Source organism: Lygodium microphyllum, chromosome 11 (genome assembly GCF_053477565.2).
Source record: "Lygodium microphyllum isolate KBCC chromosome 11, Lygodium_microphyllum_v1.1.10, whole genome shotgun sequence".
Lineage (NCBI taxonomy): Eukaryota > Viridiplantae > Streptophyta > Polypodiopsida > Schizaeales > Lygodiaceae > Lygodium > Lygodium microphyllum.
Window position 1 is genome coordinate 154089896 of NC_141145.1, and position 24464 is coordinate 154114359.

The following is a 24464-nucleotide window of genomic DNA, read 5'->3' on the forward strand; positions in this document are numbered from 1 at the left end:
CCCTATTCTTGTTCCGCATAGTTCACTTACTCCACCCTTAGTTGTAGCCACTTTCACTACCACTACCACTACCACTACCACCACCACACACACACACACGCACACGCACGCACGCACACATGCATGCACACACACACACACACTCTCTCTCTCTCTCTCTCTCTCTCTCTCTCTCTCTCTCTCTCTCTCTCTCTCTCTCTCTCTCTCTCTCTCTCTCTCTCTCTCTCTCTCTCTCTCTCTCTCTCTCAAGACACTTGAGTTGGGTGTCTCTAGTGTGAAAATGCCATGTTTCAAGGTTTTCACCACTATGTGGCCTTTAATAGTTGTATCTTGAGCCAATGCTAATGTTGGAAATGCAAACATGGAGATCAAGAGGCAGTAGCTTTCATGGTGGTTGAAATTTTGAAAGTGTCCATTGTGCAAACATGAGATTATGATAATGGGAGAAGAGAGAGAGAGAGAGAATAAACAAGAAACAAGCCAAATACAAAACATATTCATAGTTTTTCTTCAAAGAGTTTCTTCCATTGTGAGAAAGAGCCTCTTTCATAAGCATACAAAAGTGGGTTTGATTACATCACTGATCTCAAAGTCACATGGAGTAGATCCAACAAACACCTCACATTGTGAGAAAAAACCTCTTTCATAAGCATACAAAAGTGGGTCTGATTACATCGTTGATCTCAAAGTCACATGGAGGAGGTCCAACAAACACCTCACAAAGTCACATTATGAGAAAGAGCCTCTTTTATAAGTATACAAAAGTGGGTTTGATTACATCATTGATAAAGTCACATGGAGTAGGTTCAACAAACACCTCACATGGGTGTAAGTACATCGCTCACATGGGTATATCTCTCATTTTCTACCACTTTAGAGCTAGTTCTTATGCTCTTTTCCATGTCTAAAATTCAGTACTTGTTTTTATGCTTTTGAACCATAACAATCCGTGTGTAGGACCACTATATTTTCAATTGTTGAGTCTATTATTTTCCTTGCAACTAATGAGACACCTTTCTGGTATCTGTGTGAACCTTCATTAGGGTCCACTTGTTATGTTGCCTTACATAAAACAAACCCACCACTCTCTAATACGTGGATTTCTTTTACAATCAAATTTGTGCCACGTGCCACTAGCCATACTTGAACTATAAATGGTGTGCATTGAATGGAAGAATAGACGTTCCATGTGTGACCATAGTGTCATTAGAGAACCACATAAATTGACATTGCATTTCATGTTGATTCCTAGCATCCATTCATGAGTTGGAACACTCCATGATATCCCAAAATGAAAGTGTGGATGTCGTATTTCTAATTGGTTTCTTACATTTTCCTTATCAAACTCCCAACTAGCTTGGATGATGTCATATTACAAAACCACATAAACTAACACTACATTTTAGGTTGATTGCCAACACCCCCTCATGATTTGGAACACTTCATGCTGCCCCAAAATGAAGCTTTGTGTGCCCAACGTGTTGCATTTCTAATTGGTTTCTTACATTTTCCTTGTCAAACTCCCAACGAGCCTTGACATTGGACACAACTATGAGCTTGAATCCTCCACCACTGCTTCCTCTAAAAATTTGGAGACATTGGCATTGCTTAGTTTGATGGTAAAGGGCCCTCAAAATTTAACTTTCTTGTACCTTATTGGTTGATTTTTAGTTACATACTCTAGCTTGTGAGAGGCATTTGCTTCCTCTTGTCTCACTTTTCCATCAATCATTTGTTTATGTACTATAGTTATGTTGTCGCCTCTAAAATTAGATTGTTGATTGCATTTCAATTTATCACATCCACCATCCATGCTATCAGTGTTGGTGTGGGTCTACTCCATTTTTGCAATCTACTCAGAAGCTTCTGCAGCACTAGGTCCTACACCATGGAATTTTTCTCTAATGAATACATGCCCTTTTGTGATTTGTAGTAAAGTCATTGGCTAGATCACTTGTACAAGTTGATAGTCTCTCTAAAGCCCTCACTTGCTAGCCAACTTGCATGCAGCAACTTTGTTAAGTTCGTGGTTAGCGTATAAGCAATATCCTCTGCCATCTGCACGAATGTCTATAGAGTATGAGAAAAAAATTAGAGCACATATCAATACCTGCTCTTAGGGATTAAACATACCCCAACAAAGTGTCATCTCCAACATGGATATTTGAGATGCCATCAACTAAGCCAACAATCCATTGTAGAAATATTGCAATCCATAACCTTGCCTAAGGGCGACTAGGCGGCCTGAGTGAATCTGTATTGCATAAGTTCATCATCTTCTATTGATCCACATCTCCACATGCAGTATAAACGCTTGTGCTTGTCTTGGTAGTTCATGTGTGCATACTATAAGGTGTGTATTTGGAGACTTTGTTGCTAATAAAACAAGCAAGATCTCTCCCTTCCTTGCATTATGTTCATTGGATCGTCATTGAACATTGTGCAAACTGCCCTCCAATTTGCGCCTGCCTCATCTCTCATGAACCCTGAAAAAATAAGCTTTGGGATGGCCACACTTCATTTAGCTTTGACCAAAACAAGACTTGTGCATATATGTCTTCTTCCTTTATCTCACATATTGCCATAGTCATCAACTCTTATACATTGCAAAAGATAATCAAAAATTTAACTTCAAGGAACAATATACCCTTTAGATTCGTGTGGTGATGACAGAATGAAATAAGAGTAGCTACCTTGGGCCATATACATGTGATGCCATGGTTGTCCAATCATTAATATGATGCACATGGTTGAAGCATATCCAACTATTGTATAGGTCCTTGGCACCATTCCTAGATCAACCCCTAACATTGGCCATGTCATTTGATATGTTAAAGATAAAGCACCCAATATCATCATCCAACAACTTGACTAGGAAATAGGATACTTCAAATTCCATCCCTTGATCACTCTGTCTGTGTATACACTACACAAACCATATGTTTGAACCTACATGCATGTAATAGCCAAGATCAATTTTTGGATTTATTTTTTTAATAGCTCTATTACCATACATTAGTTTTTCTTGATTAGAAGTGTATGTTATCTGTTCTTCTAAACAAGTGGTTGGAGCTCCTCAAGCATTGTTGAGAGTTTATTGTCAGTCATCAAAACACCTTGCTCATGAATCAGGGTATTTGTTACTAATCTTCTATCCAAATCATTTGTAAGTGTCAAGGGCCAATTAATTATAGTCTCTCACCATTTCCTCTATGGTTCTTTGAAGCTCTTTCACATGGGCTCTACACGTGCCTCTTTGCACCTCATCTTTATGTGTACCCTAATGGATGAGCAATCTTCCCATTGTGCTCATTAACATCATATAATACACTATGCACTTGCACTGGGAGAGCAAAATGGGAAACTACTTGTAATAGAAGCATCCAAGGCTTCTAAGACCATCAAATGACATTCAAATAGCAGGTAAGTTAGTATTGAGTTTCCCTACATAGCAAGAAGTGGGTGTTTGATTCATAATACATAGTAATATTATGGTACAAAGGTAGGAGATGATCCCATGATTCTTTTAAAAACCTTGCAAATGAAGAGTATTGTAATTGTCCATGCCAAAAGATTTGGTATTCTAGCAATCAAGTGGCTAGAACAATGTCTATATGGACACTCCAATTCTCCAACACGCTTGCTTTAAAGAACTATGCTAGGGAATGCTATCAATGTTGATATGGGTTTTGTCCATCAATGGCCATCATACTTCTGCTTGATACCCTCTATAGGATGCATGTTGTTTGCCACAGGTGGAAGCTTGTATGCAACATTGCCATTGCACAAAACTGGAATTTCCTCCACACACACACACACACACACAAAAAAAAAAATCTCCTTAGTGAAAAAAAATTTGCACTCACAAATCCTAAAATGTTTGTTTTAATGTAAAATGTTACTTTTAATTTCGATAATAATATTAATATTTATTTTAATTTTATTTTTAAAATTACCATTAATATTAATGTATAATCATGTTAATACTAAAAATAATGTTAATATATGATATAATAATGCAATATATTATTATTATTAAGTATATATTATTAGTTTAATTATATATGTTAATAATAATATAAATATTAACATATATAATAGTAACATGTGTCAATATTAATATATGATATAATCATATTACATATTATATTATTATATTTTTAAACAATAATGAGATGGAGACACAAAGAGGAGATGCATATTATTATTAATGTGTTATCCTTTATTATTGATTCAAATAATCTATAATAATAATATAATATGTTGTTTAATGTATATATTCTACTTGTTAATAATATATATTATGGATATTTCTAGCAACAACAAATGTATTAGATATAAGATACCCAAATCTAGAACATAAAGGACCTTGGAAATTGGCACTAATTGTGGTGGGTTCGATAAGAGAGGTCTTGTGCCACACCATGATTAGCACTGAAGACTTGTCACCAATGATGACTAATCCCCCCTTTTCTTGGACATCTTATACCCAGTCTCAACGTAGAGTTATGTGGCTACTAAGAGCTCTATCCACCAATCAAGGCTTTGGCTTTGAATTTGCCAAAGCTGACTTCCCCTTGAACCAAGAAGAGTGACAAACGTAAACTCTATAAGCTAGTGTCATAGAGGTAGAGTCTCTCATAGCCATGTTGAATTTTTGAATGTTCTTAGAAGGATATAGATGAGAATGCTTCTGCCAACATTTGTGTGTGTGTGTGTGTGTGTGTGTGTGTGTGTGTGTGTGTGTGTGTGTGTGTGTGTGTGTGTGTGTGTGTGTGTGTGTGTGTGTGTGTGTGTGTGTGTGTGTCTGTGTGTGTGTGTGTGTCTGTGTGTGTGTGTGTGTGTGTGTGTGTGTGTGTGTGTGTGTGTGTGTGTGTGTGTGTGTGTGTGTGTGTGTGTGTGTGTGTGAACGAATGGAAGAAAGAAGAATTTGTGTGAGGGAATTGAAAGGGGGGAAAGAGACAAATAAGTGTTGGTGGTGCTAGTGGTTATAATATTGATGAGGAGGAGTAGAGGAAGATGTGAAGCCGGTGGCTGTAGTGGTGCTTGACATTTTCCCATAAGAAAAAGAGAAATAAGTGGACTTTATGGAATAAAAAATAGAGGTTGCAAAAAACAGTTTGCTCAAAATCTCTCTCCAAAAGCTTGCTTCTCACACACACTCAATTTCATTTTATGGAACACCACTTTTACCTTTATAGACTTTGGTCATTGTTTTTCCATCTCAAGAAACTCTTCTAGTTGAAGAAAAATGCCAATGTGCAGTACATTTATATAATGAACTCCATTTTTCAAGGTGTTAGTGCATTTTAGAAGTATTTCGAGGTCATTCAGGCATTGTAAGTTATTGAGGAGCATTTCAAAACACTTTGTTTCATCTTTTTAAAATCAAATTGATGCATTTTGCATCTCTTTGTTATATTGGCTTGCATGTACTTATATAGGTCACATCTCTATAATGTATATAATCTCATAACTCAAGAATATGTCAAATAATTATGTTTTTTGCATGTTGAGCCCATTGCTTGAAGTTTTTCCCTTGCCATAACTATTAACATCTCAACCTCGGACATGCCACCTGGAGCCAACCACCACATAGCTATGTAGCTCCCCTCATGTGCCTATCACACTAGTTTAGATACCTACTACCATCTCAACTTCAAAGCCCAGCGTTGCGGCCAAATAGTGTAGCAAGAAGGATATCACTACTGCTACCCAGGAGCCGAGTCACTACCAAGTCAGCATAGTTTGCCCATTGCTACCCTAGGAGGCAGTGACTTGCTATGCAGCTTGGCTAATATTGTTGCCACTTCACTTCACCATGTACTTGGTCGATCTCTATTGCCATGTCAGCAATTGCCTACCCATCACATGGCCAAACTACTCCTTGAGCTACCATAGCTTTCTACAAGCTTCCTCTCTGCACAAAGACTACCTAGGATTCCTTTGAACCAGCCATGTCACTACCTCATGTCTAAGATAGCTAACAACCCTACAACATCTTCATGGCCTTTTCCCACATCGAGCATATCAATCCACAACCTACCAACTTTCCTCATCTAGGGCGAGAACCAAAATTTGCCCCAAAAAATTAATTTATTTTGTTATCTTGTTTCTTTGCAAGCATTCACACATATTGCCCTTCCCAAGCATAGTTAGGGTAAAATTTGGGAGTCTTCAATAAAACCCTCCATTTCAACCCCAATTTGCATAAGCAATTAGGGGACTCTAAATATTTCTCAACATTAGTCATGAAATTTTTGAATTTCATCAATGACATGAAGAGGTTTGATACTAATCATCAATAATTTTGGGCATTTTCATTGGATGCCTTCAATTTCACCTAAATTTTACTAACAAATTTGGGAATTTTCAAGATTTTTGCATTCTTATTGAGGCCAATTTATCCCTCAGGGGGTTCGTTGTATGTATATCCTCTACATCACGTTCGTTGTATGTATATCCTCTACATCACGTGTGTTCAAGGCCTATTTATAAATATCCTTATTTATGAATTTTTCTTGAATAAAACATAACCCTTTTCTATTCAATCTATAAATAATCCCTTCATATTACATCATACGTATATGGTATTTTAAAAATAACTTATCTTAACCCACATGATGCACATATATATTCATGAGTGAGCTCCACGAGATTCATCCTTAGGTACAACATTTCACATCTTTCAACAACATTTAACATCATGCAGGTAAAGATTTGAGGCATAATCCAACATCTTTCATAAATTCAATAACTTTCACAAATTTATAAAATTTGAGGCATAATCCAACATTTTGATTGACATTTAGGTCTATTAGAGTATAATTATCATCAAAATTCATCAATTTTTCTTTAACTTTTGACAAAAATTTGGGTCTTTTCTCCTAATTCACACCCAAGCAACTCAAAATTTGGGGCATTTGGCTCAAATCAACTTCATTGGTTTTGGTTTATATAATAATATTATTGTTTGGTGTGCTAGTCCACATTTCTTTCAACATCGAGGGTGAATCTTTCCAAATGTTGCTATTGTTCACATAATTAGAGCATCCTCAACCATTAATCTCTCATTTCAACAAATTGCTGATTGTTACCTTCTTTGGATATATTTTCATTCACAAAATTATTATTCTTAGCATATTTTTCTCTCTCCTCAACAAGAAAACTAGAGAAAAATGTTGTTTTCATATTATTTGACTCTATTAAAGGAACCAGCAACTCTTTTATGAGTGATACACCATTATTTGGGGATTTAGTTTCTCTCTTTTTGTTTGGAAATTATCATTTTATTGTCGATTCGCACTCATGGCCAACAATAATAATGATTTATAGGCGTGCTTGGGGCCGACGAAAAGCTTTACGACACCAATTATCCTATAAGGGCATATATGATGTGACATGTTCATCATGAAGAATCTATGGAATATTGTGATTAGCATGGAGTGAAGTCGGACTTCTCAAACACTGACGTCGCTTTCCACCTCCAAATTGAGAGATGGCTCTCACAATGCCAAGTTGAGATTGTGTGCACAAATTTATATGGCCCCATGTGCACTCTATCATCTTTGCATTTGGTTGGGGGCCTACTAGAGATAGGGGTGCACCCATTGGCAACTTGTCTTAATTGCATGTGAGACAAGCAACATTGAGAGCCTTTTCCACATCACACTTCTCACCAAATTACAACTCTGCATGAATTTGTCCACATGGATTTGTGCGGCAACACGCACACTCCATCATCTTTTGTTGATTGTTTATGAATGCTCTAGATTTGTATATGACCTCTTATTGAAGGCTAAGCCAATGGCGTAACAATAGTTTTGTGACTAGAGGAGAATAGCAGGGGGCAATCCACTCATATTTCAAGCTGCAAGAGTACATCAAGGTGGCAAATTTACCTAACATGAGAACATTCGACCGTGGGGTGGAATATAACATGATAATACACCAACAAAAAATGGTATGAATAGAGCAACAGAACAAGAAGGTGTTGGAGATGGCTTGCTCCATGGTTGAGCATTTACCTCCTCTCGTTTGGGGTTAGGCTATGTTCACAACAATTCACATCCTGACCACAACTATTTCTAACATGACTCCCAATGAGAACTTTGCATTGAAAAAAGTCATCAGTTTCTCATTTTTGTATATCCAATTGTGGTGCGTAATGCACATACTTAATGGGAAGAAGAAAAAGTGGGACTCTCAAATCCAAGTTTGACATTTTCATTAGCTATAGCACACCCAACATTGCCATATTTATGATCCTCTCTCCAACATGCATAGTAAGGTCATAATTGGCTCGAATACTGTGTACTTTAAGGATGATATCCATCATACCACTCCTACTGAGGTGGGGCTTCTACTTCTAGTTCTACTACAATGGAGGCACACCCTGCCACTATTCAAGAGCCACCCCTTCACCCTCAACTTATGCCCTTGCTTCCTACATCATAAAGGTTCCCTACCCCACTCCCATCTACAATATAGGTTATCCTACATGGTCCCCTCAAGGCTTCCCCTCATGTTAGTAAGCAAATATCCATTGTGGCATATGCATGAATCACCAATTATAGATTTGTCAATGCCATAGGGGAATGGCAGTTACCTCCCTAGTCTAGTGTTCATTCATTTCCTAAGACCCATCACAATGGCCTTCATAGTTCATAGAGGATTTTGCATTTGCAAGGACAACCGTAGCACATCTAACCACTTAGTGTGAACTTAAACCCTCAACTGAATGCACATAGCGAAGCTAGCACAAGGTCGCATACTACAAATGGCCATACGAGCACCATATAAGCTTGACTCCTCGTTGTAAGGGTCATCAACACATAAAATCCACTCTCCTCAAGACTAGTCTAGAGAGGTCAATAATAGTCTCATCCTCAACTTGCATGTCATGATTGGTGAAGATTTTGATTACTAGTTTTGGAATAGTATAAATAAAAAGAATATTAAACCCAAATCTAGAACATAAAGAACCTTTGGAAATTGACTCTAGTCTTGATGGTATGGTAAGAGAGGTCTGGTGCCACACCATGAACTGGCAATGAAGCTTGTCACCAATGGTGACCAATCCCCCGTTTTCTTGGACATCTTATACCCACTCTCAATACATAGTCATATGGCTAGTGGGGGCACTATCCAACAACCAAGGCTTTGGCAAGATGCCAAAGGTGACTTCCCCTTTGAACCAAGAAGAGTGACAAACATGGACTCTATAAGTTGGTGTCATAGAGGCAAAGTCTTTCATAGCTATGTTAAATTCCTATGCAAATGGGGATGCTTCTACCAACATGGGTCCTTCTGTATGGGCACCCTTTCAACAATAAGGGAACCTCTTGGAAGATACTTCCTTCTCTTTCTTCCCTTTTTCCCTCCTTTTCTATCTTACTCTTACATTTCTTCTTCTCTTTCTACAATGGGCACCCTTTCTACAATAAGGTAACCTCTTGGAAAATACTTCCTTGTGTTTCTTCCCTTTTGCCCTCCTTTTCTATCTTACTCTTATCTTTCTTCTTCCCTTCCCCACACTAGCTCCACTTTAAAGGCCTTGATGATTGCCGTAAATCCACTAGATTTCTCAAAATGCCGAGCCTCTTGCTCAAGCTCTATTAGAACCAACTACTCCCAAGTTCAAGTCTTAGAAGCCTATGAGGAAAAAAAATGGTATAAAAGATGTCATAGCTGGGGGAGGGAAGATTAATAAGTAGGGTGACTGCCAAGTCCCTAGAATCCACCACTTGACAACATGATGACAACTCAAACCAAATGTGCTTCCTCATGCTAGGAGACTCAGATGGGAATATCTGACAAACCTGCATCTCCAAAGCGTGTTGATGATAGAAGGTGCAAACTTCATAAATATTCTCAATTTTACTCTACAACTTATTTGTCATTAAAACGTAGGTAATTTATATGTTATTGATATGGATGCACATACATGTAATTTACAATTAATCAAAGGAAAATATTAATAACTTAGAAAGATCACTTTTAGTCATGACACACCCATCCTTCCAAGATGTGAGGTGCAGCCAAAACCAAACATATACTTATGTATAATATATAAGTGTGAAACATACATGTCAGCATATGGTGTGAACCACAAATGACGCCATCCAAGCTATAATATCCAACACTATATGATGAAACATATGTAGGTACAAAAAATGGCACACAATTATGGTATGCTATGTAACTAAAAAAGGTGCCCTAATCACTCAATTATCATAGGCCTAATCACTTTAGTAGAAGTTGTCATCCTCATGTCTATCCTCCTGTCGTCGGTCATCCTTTTGCATGTCCTCCTCCAATAGCCTATTAACTACTAATCTTGCAACAATTCAATGAGATACCTTCTCTATGTTTGTTTGGCCTTCACTCCGACAGTACAAAGTTATAATAATAAGACATCATAAAACTTACTGAAGAACACAAGTTTCTACAAAAATTTTAAAAATCCAAATCAATTTAACTTACATTTGGATCCAATGGAGGTAGATTGCACTTAAGCTTTTTATAACTACTATATGTAGCTATGCACATCTCCTTGGTGGTAGACAGAGATTATAATCATTTATCCATCAAACAGATAATTTATATGTTATTGATATGGATGCACATACACGTAAGTTACAATTAATCAAAGGAAAATATTAATAACTTAGAAAGACCACTTTGAGTCATGACACACCCATCCTTCCAAGATGTGAGGTGCGGCCATACCCAAATAGATACTTATGTATAATATATAAGTATGAACCATATATGTTAATATATAATGTGTCAACCACAAATGACACCATCCAAGCTACAAGAGATTGTCAATAATCATAGAACATATGTAGATACAAAAAAAGGCACTAGGTACGGTATAGTGTGTAACTAAAAAAGTGGCCTAATTGCTCGAAAACATCATAGGCCTAATCACTTTAGTAGGAGTTGTCATCCTCATGTCTATCCTCCTCTCATTGTTCATCCTCTTGCATCTATTAACTCTAATCTTACAACAATTTGATGAGCTACCTCCTCTATGTTTGTTGGGCCCTTAACTCCTATAGTTCAAAGTTATAATAATAAGACATTGTAAAACTTATTGAAGAACACAAGTTTATACTAACAATTAAAAAATCAAAATCAATTTAACTTACATTTGGATATAATGGAGATAGATTGAGCTTAAGCTTTTTATAGCTACTATATGTAGCTATTCACATCTCCTTAATAGTAGGCAGAGAGCCATCCTTTCATGATGTGAGGTGCAACTAGAACTAAATATATGCTTATGCATAATATATAAGTGTGAACCATACATATCAACATGCAATGTGCCAACCACAAATGGCACCATCCAAGCTATGAGAGATTGTCAATAATCATAGAATCTATACAATGTCCAACACTTAATGCATGATATATGTATGTACAAAAAAAAGGCACTATCTATAGTATGCTATGTAACTAAAAAGTGGCCTAATCACTCAAAGACATCGTAGGCCTAATCACTTTAGCAGGAGTTGTCATCCTCATGTCTATCCTCCTCTCACTAGTCATCCTCTTACGTGTCCTCCTCTAACAGTCTATTAACAACTAACCTTGCAACATTCTAATAAGCTACCTCCTCTCTATGTTTCTTTCCCCTTAACTCCTACAATTCAAAGTTATAATAATAAAACATTGTAAAACTTATTGAAGAACACAAGTTTATACTAAATAAAAAAATCTAAATCAATTTAACTTACATTTGGATCCAACAGCTATAGGATGAGCTTAAGCTTTTTATAGCTACAAAATGTAGCTATGCACATATCCTTGGTAGTAGGTAGAGATTATAATCATTTATATGTCATTTAAACATAGAAAATTATGTGTTATTGATATGGATGCACATACATGTAATTTACACTTAATCAAAAGACAATATTAATAACTTAAAAAGATCGCTTTGAATCACAACACACCCATCCTTCTAAGATGTCAAGTGTGGCTAGATAATACTCTAGCTACAACTACCTCCTATAAACGTAAAGTTCATTTATAAATATGAATGTGATGGGAAATAACTAGTGAAAAGATATAATATGACTCTTGTGTACCTTTTGTTGACTCCGTGTTATCTTCATACACATCTCCTTTCAAAAGCTTTCCATGAGTCCCAACGCATTTGAGCTAGAGTGATAATTTTCAAGAAAATACATAGCTTTTTTGTAAATTTATAAAGAAAATGTAAGAAGCATTTTAGCATTACTAACATATTTATGATAATAATAATTAAATGCTTACATTTAATTGTGATTTTGGAATGTTTATGATATGTGTAGGTTGTACCTAGGTAATTGAGCATGGCTTAAGCTAATAGCTTAAGCTAATGGTTAAGTAAAACTTTCAGCTATGTATTAACTTCTTGGCTAATGCTTGTCCTAGGGCTACAACCATCATATGATAATGGATTATGTTTTGTCATATGATTCATAGCTATGGTTTCTTGAGGTCTCAACTTGCCTTATGCTCATAGTCATTTGAGTTTATGTAACTTAAATAGTAGTGCATGGCCATGGCTACATGATAAGGATTAGTTAGGCCCATGTATTACAATGATTAACATCATTGCAAATGATGGTTAACCATGGTTTTTCTTGGTTAAGGTAACCCTTGCTTAGGGGTAAGCTTCAATTTACTTGTTGATGGATTAGCTTGTGTTCATTTTAAGTTTTTCCTATGTATGATGTCACTTGCTCATTGGTAACACTAATATAAGCTTATTTTATTTCATCATCTAGTACACTATCTCCTTTGTCAACCAGACCTCCATGCAATATGTAAGGTACGCTCTCATTGAAACCTTAGAGGGGTCCTTCCGTAGTCAACCAGACCTCCATGCATAGGAACCATTGAGAGTGCGAAGGGAATACCAAATAAGAACCAAACATATCCAAGACAAGCACTAAGGAAGACACTAAGCAAGAAGGCACAGGGTGGGACATCCCTTACAAGGATATTAGCAAAGGATATTTGATTAAATTGATGGAAAACTATGTTGTATTTGTATACATTCACAATGGTCTTTTACCTTTTTTACGTCTTTTAAGTGTCTGAATATACTTATGGATATGCAATTAAAGTGTTCTAAATATCCTTTTAAGTAGCAACACCATCTAATCTCTCTTCAACGAATGACAAACTTAGTTGAATGATGAACCTCCAATTTTGCTTCGTAGGAGGAATGTCAATTAGTCACCCTAAAAGCAATCTAACACCCATCTAAGATGGTCACTTCACAACCAATCAAAGATGAGAGTTACTACAATTGGTTTAAAGAGACTATGAAACAAGGAGAAGTTAAGCATCAAACCCTCAGCCATAGCATAGCCAAGTAGCTACTCCCCTAAAACAGTATTAGCTTAAACTCTATCCTAACAAAGGAGATCTCATCCTAAAAATTATTCCTAGTATTCATTTAATTGAAAAGCCACCTGCCTTATCAAGTCCACCCATCCATAGCATTGCACGGTAGGGAACTTCATCCTCCTACTTTCTATCCACTTATTAGTAATCTTTAGTCATCTAAACGATTTATGCTACCATACTATACTAACATATACAAACAACTTCCTTAATTAATATGTTACACATGGTTTGTTACACAATTCCTTTGAGTACAACAATTAATCTATCACATAGGGTTTGTTACACAATTCATTTAAGTATGGCACTCAAGCAATCAGTGCACAAATATTAGCAAAATAATTAGCCACTGCTACCTAGAATATGGCTCTCTAATCCTCAACTAGGTATGCCTTGAGGGATGCATATCTCATCCTAAGCAATCGATAGGGTGACAAGCCAGCTAGTAACTCTCCTTGTATCCAACACTCAACCCTTCTACTCCTTTTAGGGGATCGCAATCTAAAATTGAGTTATGCCACCTATCTCATGCCCTTGATGGTAAGAGACCACAACATGATCCACCATTAGTGGCCATCCCACTCCAAGGCTAGAGGGATGCCTTGAGTACATCACAACCAATCCTCCTCCACTTTACCATTACAATGGAGGAGTCTATACAAAGCTAGAACAAACCCATCACAAACTTAGCATGCTATAAAAATAATTCAATAATGCACTTTTCTTTACTAACATGAGAATACTCTCTTCTCCACACAATAATCAATCTTGGTTGAATTCAACTGTTATCACACAACAACAATTCCTAACCTGAGTTTTGATAACTTGGTTATTTTGCAGTTGATTGTTTTGTTCATAGGGCAAGGTTAACAACCTTCATGTTGATATTTGTCACATCATTGTTGATTGTAGCCCTTATGGCAATAGTCCTTGAGCAATGACAATTAGTCATGTAGCTGCCTTGGTTGATAGCCTTGAACTCATTTGGATCAATATGGAAAGGAAGGACTTCAACAAATTTTCAACAAAGCTTTTGCAAGTTAGCTAAAAAAGAGGAACCAAAACTTTGATTTCTTTTCCTCTTGACCTTCTAGACCTCGCACTAAAGCTCTTATTCCTCAAGGCTCTTGAGGATGGTGGCTATCAACAATATTTATAAGATGATTGGCCAAGTGAAAATGTGTTACAATGGACGCCAAGGGCCTTTATATAGTTTTTAAGGGAGTGCTCTGAGGCTTATAAAAACTTATGGGATTTGAGAGGGAGGAAAAGTAAGGCATGGACCTCTGAAAATGGCCCCAAAAAAAAGTAAAAAATACGCTCATCCACACATGCATGAAAAAACTTCATACTCAAGATAGAACTTCAAATGGCCATAAATTCTAATCCAAAGTTTAGAATGGATCAAAGTGTTATAATTGTAGCAACAATCTCTATGCTTACACCTCCTTATATTAAGTGCTTGAGTAATTTTGGAAAAGCCAAAATTTACACTCCATGGACTTTGCAATTGGCAATTTTCTAGTAATATCAAAATAATAATAATAAACAAAGTTTTCAAAATTCCTATATATTATCAATCTAGAACCCTGCTCATATGCAACATAACCTACAACATCCTTAATAACTTTTATTAAGATACTTATTGAACACTATAAAATGTGTAAAATAGAAAGGTGGATGTGTTACACCATGAGATAATACAATGTTGATCTATGAATTTTTGAGGTACTCATCAACAAATATCATACTCACGTGGAGCAGAATGATTGATGTCCCAATATGCCACCTACAAATTGAATAGATCAACCTATGGTAAAGATACTTCTTTTATAGTGGAAGCAAAAATGTAAAGATGAAAGGTTGAGCTCAAAAGTTCCACATGCAAGAATGAGATGCTCTTTTCATTTTGCACATCATATACATAGGGTCTTGGGGGCAAGTAGCCTTAACCCTTGGCATCTCTCTCTTAGGTCTAATTATCTCTTTCACGTGCATGTGGCTTTGTTTCTAGTTTAGATGGATGAAATTAGGTGGTTACACCTCCTTATATTAAGTGCTTGAGTAATTTTGGAAAAGCCAAAATTTAGTCTCCATGGACTTTGCCATTAGCAATATTCTAGTAATATCAAAATAATAATAATAATAAACAAGATTTTCAAAGTTTCTAAACATCATCAATTTAGAACCCTACTCATATGCAACAGAACCTACAACATCCTTAATAACTTTAATTAAGATACTTATTGAACATTATAAAACGTGTAAAGTAGAAAGGTGGATGTGTTACACCATGAGATAATACAATGTTGATCTACGAATTTTTGAGGTACTCATCAAAAAATATCATACCCACATGGAGCAATATTATTAATGTCCCAATATGCCACCTACAAATTAATAAGATCAACGTATAGTAAAAGATACTTCATTTATAGTGAAAGCAAGAAGGTAAAGATGAAAGGTTGAGCTCAAAAGTTGCACATGCAAGTATGAGATGTTCTATTGATTTTACACATCATATACATAGAGTCTCGAGGGCATGTGGCCTTAACCCTTGGCCCCTCTCTCTCTTAGGTCTAATTATCTATTTCATATGCATGTGGATTTCTAGTTTAGAAGGATGAAATTACCCAAGAATCCACATGTTTTCCAAGTCTTATATGCATATATGATTATAAAATAAAATACACAAATGTTACTTTGAGAGACTAAAATTTACATGGAGTAAGCCTAGGCCTCACTTGCCTTCAATGAAATACACTACAACGAGATAAAATGAAGCCTAGTTATTTAAATTAAATATTTCACCTATTAACTTCTGGGTACGTATGATTTTCTAATAGTTTCCAAAGAAAAGTAGTCTTCATTTTTGGTATCCTTTCATGTTGTAAGTAGCAATACCTTTTTCTCCAAATTTGGTGATGGTTTTCCTTGACTCCTTTGATTGTATCTTGACCAGTTTGACTAGCCCTTCAAGTTTGAGCTTTTGACTTGGATTTTTTTCCTTCTATAGCCTTCTCTATTTTGGGTTAACATTACCCCCCCTCTCTAGATGAATACCAACCATGTGGCATGTCAGCCAAATATAGCATGTTGCATAAGCACCAAATACTCTTGACACTGAGGGATGCAAATCATGAGGAGGTAATGATTTGGGTATAAAGCTATTGACAGAAGAGAGATGATTGTTGATGGTTGGTGGTGGTGTCTATGCTCTCCCCAAGGGTTGTGTCCAATCTATTTGTGTTAGTGGTAAGTGCTCATATACTAAAATTGGGAGATGGGTCTAATGCTAGGTAAGCCAAAATCTCCTAGGTATGTCCCTCACTAGAGAACCCAATCAATGAAGGGGTGGATGTGTCTTGAAATTCAAGGTGGCAACATACCTTTTGAGCGAGCTCAAGGTGTCCAATCCTTGAAGTGTCTTGAATTGTGGTGTAAGGAATGTGGATTAAGGGACTAGAGATGGAGGTGATCATAAAGGCCATTGTCTTGAACTTACGAACCCTTAGGTGCAATGATGGTGTTTGCACACGTCTATTTGTGGGGCATTTGCTCTCTTTTATTACCTTTATTTCATTTTTTTTCCACCTTGTTTTTCCAAATTTTTATACCTCAAAAAGTGGATGAGTGAGCCACCTTTTTATTACCATCATATTGCTTGGAATCGCTTGAGGATGAGAAACATGGACTCTTAGTCACATCCTCCAGCGATTCCAAGCAATGTGATGGTAATAATGTAGCATGAAAAGTGAGCCTTACCATTGTGCTTTGTTCAACTCCGACATGCACTTTGAAGAATACTGCTGATATTTATTCCTCAAATACAGTAGACTTTTGCTCTAACATAATAATCAATAGGTGCAAAAGTCACAAGAATAGTGGATCTAGAAAATTGATGAATGTCCTAACGAAAGCGGCAAATGATGGCACCAAAGTCTCTTGATTGGAATAGGTAAGTGGTATCTAGATCCTTATCATGATGATTGGGAATCTTGGAGAAGTTGTACCTCCCATGCCTATTAGGGTCAAATCATGCTGCCTTAGGTAGGAATAGCATGTCAGATTTGCTCTTTTTTGGGGTTGTCTTGCAAAAAGCAAACTAGGCAACTTAGTTTATACCTAAGACATTGCGTCTCCATGTTGGTTGACCCCCACTCTTTGTCTATTTTGTCAAACCATCTCCCAAGTGTAAAGATTCCTATGGTGATGAATCTTCACTCCCAAAAACCTATTCATCAAATCATTCTTTGAAGCTAGTTATGTGGACAACTTGGCAATCATAGTTACCAGCATAAGACAAAAAGGAAAAAAAAAAAACTATTAGAGATTGTGACCAACATGTGAGCTCTATATAAGAAAACACATCAAGCATAGTGACCCATGTAGGAGGCTGTGGCTACAATCCTTATTAATGAGATCAAAGATGAGGAGCTATACATGGTTATAGCTAGCAATTCAACCTTGGATAAGTCCAACTTGAACGGAGCACTTGAGGAGGCAATACAAGTAGATGATTTGCTTTAAAGAGAAGTAAGTCCAATGTCCGAATCTCCAACTTAATTAGTCTCCAGCTCAATAAAAGAAAGGAGAAATAATCAAACCTAATGAAAGACTCCAATCTTAAACAAGAAATGATGAGGATAATAGAAATTCTGAAACTTAGGCATGGCTACGAACCCAATGTTCAATGTGTTAATTCTAGTGGCAGTCACTTGCTGTCAAAATGCCTAGGAGCAAATAAAGAATCAAGCTTGTCATAAGACTTGACAGATCATAAACAAGAAATGACACGGATAACTACAACTCTTTAAACTTAGGTAGACCTATAAGCCCAATGTTCAATGCGGCTTGAGATACCTGGATACTTAGAACATGTATGAGAGACAATACCAAGAGCAAAAACCACAAAAAGCTGTATAATTAGACATAGTCCAGGTTTACTCGAGCAGGCCTGGGATTGGCTTATGTCTCAACGTGGTGGCATCTATGTTCTCTTTTAGAGCTAGGTGGGATAGTTGGCACCTAGCATTGAGATTTATCTGGCATGGATACAAATGATGGCAACTGGTCATGATGTGGTCAGAGTTTACTCGACCAGCCTATGTCCCAAATTGGTGGTTTAGATTTTCTCTTTAATGGTTGATTGAGATAATTGGCAACCTTAAACTAGCATTAAGATCTATCTAGCGTGGGTACAGATGATAACAACAATTCATTACTCCCACCAATCGGCAATGAAAGACGAGCCCTTTTCAGCAGCACAATCTCAGATAAAGTAAGTTGGCACCAATAAAGCAAGTTGGCCTGATTTACCCTTGTTGGCCTGGTTTAGTATGTGTACTTTAAATCAATGACTGAAAACCCATGATCGCGCTGCGTGTGATTCTCTGCACTTGATCCCATCACTTTAGTCCATCTTGCCACCACCAAAACCAGGCCACCACCACAAATGCAAAGCCCCATAGGGTAAGGGAGCCGATAGAGTGACGGCCCCCAAATTAGTGACAATTCTTTGGCACACTCTTGCCAATTTAAGAACATGGAAAGACATCCTTTTGGAAAGAAGAAATGACATGCAGACTAGTGATTGGAGGGAAAAGGGTCAAAGAATGTCACTGAAGTAGACCATGGCTGCCTTTTTACAAGCTCTTTCTACAGGCAAACTTTGCAACAAGCAAAATGACTCCAACAGGCAAAACCTGACTGGCAGCATCCAAAAAATTTTCCCGTAGTAAAGTCAAACTTGACAAGGAAGATTAAGAGGCGGAATCCTCATCAGATGAGATTCTTAAATTGGAGGGAAAAGGGTCGCCATTCCTATCGTCCAATAGGGTTCTTAAATTGGGGGGGGTTACTTGTCACAAAACCGGCCCCCTTACCCTATTGGACGACAGGAATGGCCACCACCAACAAATGTAGCTCTCTTCAAACCCGTACCCAAATAGGTTTTCATGCACACTGTGTGACTGTTCTAGAACTGTCACCTGTTGGTGCAAAACGGTGTCTATGATGTACATCGAGACTGCAGAAAGCCAGGTACCAGTCCTAGTAATTACTTGACAGCAATTGATGCCCCTTGTCATATGCAACTTAGCAGCCATGAAAACCATGCTGTGGTCTGTATACTGACATCCAGCCAAGGATCCAATGAAGATAAAGCTCACTAGAGTCTAGATCTATGAAAAGTTGATGGGACATGGAAAGAATCCATCTACCCTGGGTTTTCGATATCCGAAGAAACTCATTCTCAGCCCTCATTTGGAGCCATCCTCCACAGACAAGGTCTTTTGGGCTTCTTGTTAAGAGTGAATGTTTAAAATAACTGCAGCACGGGTGACTACCAGAGCTGGCATGCAGTATGGACCTTATAATTTCCAACTCCCTGCTGCATATGTGCTGGTAAATCATGCTCTAGCGCCCTGGATTGTATTGATACCCAGCCTACCCACAATAGTCAATAGACTTTTGGTCCAATCATCTTGTTTGTACAGCATTGCCATAACCAATAAGAAAACCTGTAGTGAACTGATCATAGTCCTGTTTCAGCATTGTTATGTTATGCCATACAAAAGAAAAACACTAGGCAGTGATTGTAACTGTCTGCACATAATGAGTCTTCAATCTCCTCAATTGGGCGGCAATTAAATTTCATAACAGCACAAGTGCTCATAGACAAATGAATACAAGAAATAGGCCTCTCAGCAGACCTTTGAAAATCAGAACATTTACTGCAGCAAATGCCATCCAGCAATGGTGTTGACTTTCAAATTTAAAGTTGCACAACCACCGCTGTCTTCGTAATACAGGATGAAACTTCCAAATCATTTCCAATTCGTATCCTTGACAAACGCTTCCACATCACCTCAGATTCAGAGAAGTCACAGACAGTGACAAAATCTAGAACTTGACCAAAGATCTTAAACATCTCTAGCCCATAAATCTGGCTACCTTCAGACACAAACACGGCATTCCAATCTAGAGGAGCATCAGGGTGGCTAGAGATTTCCACCCATGCTTGTGAGCTCGGATTCAGTTCCCACAATATTCGTGTGGCTTTGTCCCGACCATTCACCATTACACCATGGCATGCATCTCTCTCACTTGAATTCCAGGCTACCCCCAATAGGAAGATCCTTCCCTTGCATGTGACTAGCTTAGGCATGTACTCACGAAGCCGAGTAAGAGGGTTGGAAACCTCAATGCTAGTCCATAAATTGGAATCAAAATCATAGGCTGCCAATTTATCTGTTTCGGAGTAGACATAGAAAACCCCTTTGCACATCACTCCAGCACAAGTGATACCATGATCAGCAGGCAATCTTGCTATCTCTTTCCATGAATTGGTGAAAGGATTGTACACTTCTGCAGAATATAAAGGTTGATTCCAAAGCCCTTGTCCTCCAACAACAATCAATCCCAAAGTCGTTACATCTTTGGTTGACCCCCCCCAAAGATGGGCTGCATCACATGCAATGCTATCCATCTCCGTTTTTTTACTGCTGTTGTGATATCCTGAGCTCCAGGTGTCCTGTTTTCCTTGACCATACATGTCAGAAATGCCTTCAAGTATCCCCTGATTACATGACCTCTTTCCATCATGAAGCCTGTCAGAATCACTTGAATTCACACTGCTGTGAACATCTATGTCTGGGAATCGACGGCTGCCAAAGCTTCTGCTACTGATGCTGCTACTTCCCTTTACAATCTGTCTTCCCCTCATTTCAAAGGCATCTACCACAGGCATTGCTCGTGCAGTTCCCATGGAGCACACCTTTGACCATATGCCTGTCAGAGCATTGTAAACCAACACCCCCTTGTGAGTTTTCACAGAGCTCTTGTTAAATCTTCCCTGGAAATCAGGGGGACTTGAGCAGCCACCAATGACATAAACCAAGCCATTCAGTGAAGCAACTGAAAATAAGAAGCGACCAGATATGGCCTTTGCTTGAATTGTATGCCACCGATCAAAAGTTGGATCATGACATTGGATTTCGCCAGTCGAACCACCATCTCTAGAAAGACCAAACACAAGCAGCCATGGTTTTCTTGAAGATAATATCTCTCTGCTTGCTAGAAAGTGTGGAGACATTATGATTGCTCTCCATTTCTTGCAAACCAAGCGCGCCCTCATCAGTGTACTGAAAGGAGTTCTGGCAAGGCACATCTCAACCACATCATCAGGCAAACCAGGATGTTCTTGAAATGTATCTTTGCCATCAGTCTCCAAAGATGAGGACTCTTTCCCACCCATTTTCGCTCCTTTCCCGCTATCCCCATCTTTCTTTAGTCTTTCTATACCACCATTAGAAAAGCAGCCACATTGCTTCCTTCCACCAGGTCTCTCATTGCATAATTGCTCTACTTCCACGGCTACGAGACCTGCACTCTGGCATAACGAGGCCCCAATCTTGCTAATACTAATTGCTTCTACATCTTTGTCTCCACAGGCATGGCTCAGGTATCTACTTCCAGCAATCACAGGGGCGTGTTTTCCAAAATCCATCTCTCTCTGATCAACTAACCTGCTCCCATGTGCAAAGCATCCACAAGGTCGCAGAAGGCTATACTTTCTTTCGTTGAAACGAGGTGCTGCAATCTCCTGCAGGGGTTTTTTAATCCTAAAATCCAGTGCCTCGACGTAACCGATGCAGGGTGTCATGCCTTTTACCTGGTCAAAGGCAAACTCTGCCATGTTGCTTTCAGAAACCATATCCACAACGTGTTCGCATGCTCCTCTTGAAACTACTTCGAAGAATTCGTCATGTGATGCTTGCCTTGTAGACTTGCTTGGTAATGCAAAACATCCTGTGTTGTTATGGCCACCGATAGCATCAGAATCCCTAACCTCATCATCTGCCTCCCCCTCTCCATATAGTTTCACATTTCCTGCAGTCTGGGCTTCAATCTCAGGCCGTTGGCGCCAGCTCCTCCTTAGTTTGGAGCTCACTGACCGGATGAGCCTCTGAGGGAATGAATCCCCCGAATCAGTGACTTCTGTTGAGAAACCTGAAGAAGAAAGCCCCTGGCCTATGGCATCATGTGCTGGATCAACCTCGGATGGAAACAGGCAAATTCCCATGGCTGAATTTGCCTCAGCCTAAACGGTGAGCCAACGCATGATCTCTCGAAGAAGAAGAAGAAGAAGAAGAAAAGAACCGTTGTATCAATTTACTGCAATTTGCGAAGACCGCCGAACGCTGTTCTGGTGAGAGATCAGAGAAGAAAGAGCACAGACAGACACGGGGAGAGAGAGAGAGAGAGAGAGAGAGAGGATAACTGACATGTACGCAAATTTTCATTTTTCGCTCTTACTTACACGACAAAACAATTAGAACGTAGGAAAGTTAAAATTATGGGATCGGGGGAGTCAGTGAGTCATTATGCTAACTACATGATGCGATTTTCTATTCAGCAGCATCTAATCACATCATTATACATAATCAAAAGTGCAGGAAAGTTGGCTGCGGGGGCCATACCCAATCGAAAAACGATGTTATCTGAAGGGGGGGGGGGGGGGGGGGGAGACACCATAAAACCTGCTTATTACCTGAAATTTGAAACTAATCTCATTCGTAGGTCAGCAATTCCCGACTTTCGTGGCCGATGCAACTTTCCATATGATTGAAAGGAACGCATCGATTGGGGAGTCATCATTCAATCATTATGCTAACTACATGATTAGTTGTTTCTAGTGATTGTGCATTATAATGTGTAGATGTAGACTCTGTCTGCACTAACCAATTGATGCGCTCACATGTCCGAAAGTTAGGTAAGAGCCCCGTCCCACCCAACAATGATGGCGGGCCTGGAGCTCCATTACCTTGCTCATATATATATATATATATACTTGCCCCAAAGAGCCAGTAGGAGGACAAAAGAACACCACAGGAAAGGATTCCCACATATACGCAAGCCTTTTCACATTATTTCCATAATAAGAGCAAGGCTTTAGCCTCTCCTTGAATGACCTTTCACTCAAAAAATTAACAATAGAAATGTCATTGATAATGCATTAATAAGCGAAACCAGTTGCATCAACTATGGGGTTACCTAGCTACTTTTTATATTCTTTCAATCTTTTGTTGCCTCGGTAATAATGGTTGGGACATGACTCTAACTAGGATGACTAAAGCTTGGATTGAGTGGCCAATTCTACATTTATCTATTCTCTATTCTCTATTTATATGAAATTCATTGCTGATTATGTATCTATTATATACATTTGGGAGTGGCATGGCATCACTAAGAGGAGGGAGCACTAAAGATTGTTGAGAGAGAGAGAGAGAGAGAGAGAGAGAGAGAGAGAGAGAGAGAGTGTGTGTGTGTGTGTGTGTGTGTGTGTGTGTGTGAGCAAGTGAGAGAGTGCATGTGTGCGTGTTGGGGGGGAGGGGAGTGAGTGTGAGTGTGAGTGACAAGAGAGAAATATATGGGAGAGAGGGAGAGACCTCACCCAAAATAAAAGGCTTGCTCAAATCACCCAATACTTGCACAATAGTTACTTTTTCCCCTCTTCAAGGCAAAGCAAATACCTCATGGTGTGATAGCATTCGGGCAATGGATGCTAAGGAATGCTCCCCTAACCTTATTCAAATGGCTAGAGGATCTTGACCTTTCTTGCTCAAGACAAGTTTTCATGTAGATGGACTTTTCAAAACTCCCCTTATGTATCACTTTTCAAATGTCATTACTACCCTTAAAATTAAGATTTTAGGGCAAATGTCATACACTTAATTACTAATCAACAATAAGAAAAGGACATATCACTTATATGCAAGACTTCCAAAGGCTTTTAAATTGTTGGCCAAGAAAGTGGCTTTACATGGTCAAACAATTAAGAAGCTAAGGATATGAGAAAGGTTCCTCTAAATAAATTATATCTCTACAAGTTCCAACTTCTCAAGTCCACTCTTAAAGCTTGTAAAACGAGCTTTGTCTTGTATACCATGATCCCATCCAAATCTCTTTTTATAATGATGAAATCGTGTGGTTTCATATTGTTGAAATTAAGCTATGATAGACAAGCGATTGAAAACATGTAGAAGTTAATC

At 38.2% G+C, this 24464-nt stretch overlaps 1 protein-coding gene across 1 annotated transcript; it reads right to left on the reverse strand.

The window, feature by feature from the left end:
- Positions 1-18102: 18102 nt before the first annotated feature.
- On the reverse strand, positions 18103-22826 carry LOC148029551 (F-box/kelch-repeat protein At5g42350-like). Its single transcript, XM_087688413.1, has one exon. The coding sequence runs from the start codon at positions 22493-22495 to the stop codon at positions 20186-20188; it is 2310 nt and encodes a 769-aa protein (XP_087544539.1). The 5' UTR covers positions 22496-22826; the 3' UTR covers positions 18103-20185.
- Positions 22827-24464: the final 1638 nt, after the last annotated feature.